This window comes from Triticum aestivum, unplaced genomic scaffold, assembly GCF_018294505.1.
Source record: "Triticum aestivum cultivar Chinese Spring unplaced genomic scaffold, IWGSC CS RefSeq v2.1 scaffold164904, whole genome shotgun sequence".
In the NCBI taxonomy this organism is placed as follows: domain Eukaryota; kingdom Viridiplantae; phylum Streptophyta; class Magnoliopsida; order Poales; family Poaceae; genus Triticum; species Triticum aestivum.
Genome location: NW_025243154.1, coordinates 781 through 2938, shown reverse-complemented (window position 1 = coordinate 2938; position 2158 = coordinate 781). Strand labels below are relative to the sequence as shown.

The following is a 2158-nucleotide window of genomic DNA, read 5'->3' as shown; positions in this document are numbered from 1 at the left end:
ACATGTTTTGCCATCCAATACGGTCCTATATCGGCCCACAGGCCGGTCTGGATGTGCATTTTCCTGTAAACCAAAAACAAACTACGGGGCTTTGTGGGCGTCTGGACCGCTGCCACGGCCGCTTCTTACTCCCCTGGCCCACCAAAAACACCTGTCCCGCGCCCGCACCCCTTCACATGAGAAGCAGTTAGGTACCAGTGCTCCAGAGCACCGGTACCTCATTCATGCCTATTTGGAGTAGCCGCGATGAATATACTCATGTTGAGGAGAAGTACCAGCCACAAAAATCAATGTAATTGATTGATGAATTGGATGCTTCTCTGGAAATAATTGATCAAGGGCAAGCCAAGGATGTGGATAGTCCTTACTACTTTAATAATACTCCATTTGAAAGTCCAAGGAAATACTTCAATTTAATTCAAATTTCAGACTCATTTTGTTATCTTTAGATTAATGCAACATAAATATCTACTTAATGCATAATATATATAATTAGGGGTGAACTTGTGAGTGGGCACATGAGTGGAACTCAAACAAACAATCATATGTAGACAAGAGATGTGTTTGTCTTTTATTCCCATGTTTGAACTAGTATAGTTCGGGTTCTTACATGATAGTGCATGTCACTTTATTTTTTCACCGCTACAACGACCAAACCATGGACTAAGAAAACGGTGTATCATATATCTACTACTAGAGTTCTTCTATTCTCAGTTAGTACCGAAGATGCCAACTGGAGCAATGGTGCAATATGGAGGGATATAGACATTGCACATTGCAGGTAGCGTCTCTAGCGCTAGGTTCCTTATTTCCTCAAACTGGGGCAGTTGTTGAGGCTGGACAGAGCCCTGGGCCTGTGGGTTTTGCTGAGATGGCTGGAAGGAGCCCTGGCCTGATGGATATTGTTGTTGAGACTGTTGGAAGCAGACCTGGCTCAACGGTTGTTGTTGTTGTTGTTGTTGTTGTTGATGCAGAATAATAGCATGAACAACATTGTGGATGGCTTGGCACCGCGACTGCTCGGGGATCTGCCACAGCTGCTGACAACACAATTGTTGCACCAGCTGGTAAGTACTTTGTTGCAAAACTTGTGAGCTTCCATGCGCTATGCTGTGTTGTTGCAATACAACATCCCTGCATGGAATCAGTTGTTGTTGCAAAATTTGTTGAAGGATCTGTTGTTGTTGTTGTTGTTGCTGCTGCTGCTGCTGCTGCTGCGAAATTGGTTGTTGTGGTTGCGAATACTGTGGTTGCGGTTGTGGATATGATTGTTGTGGTCGAAATGGTTGCGGCTGCGGATATGGTAGTTGCGGCTGCGGATATGGTAGTTGCGGCTGCGGAAATGGTTGCAGCTGCATATATGGTTGTTGTGATGGAAATGGTTGCAGCTGCGGATATGGCTGTTGTGGTGGAAATGGTTGTTGCTGCCCTGGAAATTGTTGTTGTTGTACCAATGGAACTTGCTTTTGTGGTTGTTGCTGAGATGGATTTTGTGGCTGCAATTGTGGCACTGGAACTCTAACTGCAATTGTGGCGGTGGTTGCTACAATAGCAAGGAGGGCAAGGATGAGAAAGGTCTTCATGGTGGATTTGTATTGAGCACTGCTTGCTTGGCTTAAATGATGCGCTCTACTTATGAGAATGATGGATGAGGAAGGATGATCATCATGCTACGGGCCTATTTATAGCTGCCATGGAATGATCTCTTTCACAATTGGCATTTGCTTGTGTGGAAGTGCTTGGATGCTTCTCAAAATCATAATTTGGTATGTTGTGTTCGGTGGCACTACTTACAAGTGTATTCTTGAACTGGTCATTAAAGTTCCTTGTTGTTGCACTATCATTCCACAACCAAAAAGGTGTGATAACACGCATGACTCATTTTATTCACTTTACAGCTCAAACACTAATCTAGATTGCCTATTTTTCTGAAACTAAGTTTGTAATTTTCTGCAAATTGTTACGCATAAACTAGATAAGCATGGCTGGCACAGAACTTGGTTTGTAATCTTGTGTGGCCTGTTAAGGTAGATAAGACTAGTAATATAACTTGCTTTAGTAGGCCATGACTCATCAAATTCCCTTTACATGTCAAGTGTTGTAGTGTTCTAGAAGTTATTAGCAAACATAAATTTTGTAATGTTCTACAAGTTGTTAC

The 2158-nt window shown here is 42.9% G+C and overlaps 1 protein-coding gene across 1 annotated transcript; it reads right to left on the bottom strand.

The window, feature by feature from the left end:
• Positions 1-546: 546 nt before the first annotated feature.
• Positions 547-1738, bottom strand: LOC100125740 (alpha/beta-gliadin A-IV-like). Its single transcript, XM_044590952.1, has one exon. The coding sequence runs from the start codon at positions 1581-1583 to the stop codon at positions 711-713; it is 873 nt and encodes a 290-aa protein (XP_044446887.1). The 5' UTR covers positions 1584-1738; the 3' UTR covers positions 547-710.
• Between the last annotated feature and the right edge of the window lie 420 nt (positions 1739-2158).

Excerpts from the sequence above, each read along its gene's own strand:
- LOC100125740 (XM_044590952.1), bottom strand. The coding sequence starts at position 1,583 with ATGAAGACCTTTCTCATCCTTGCCCTCCTTGCTATTGTAGCAACCACC.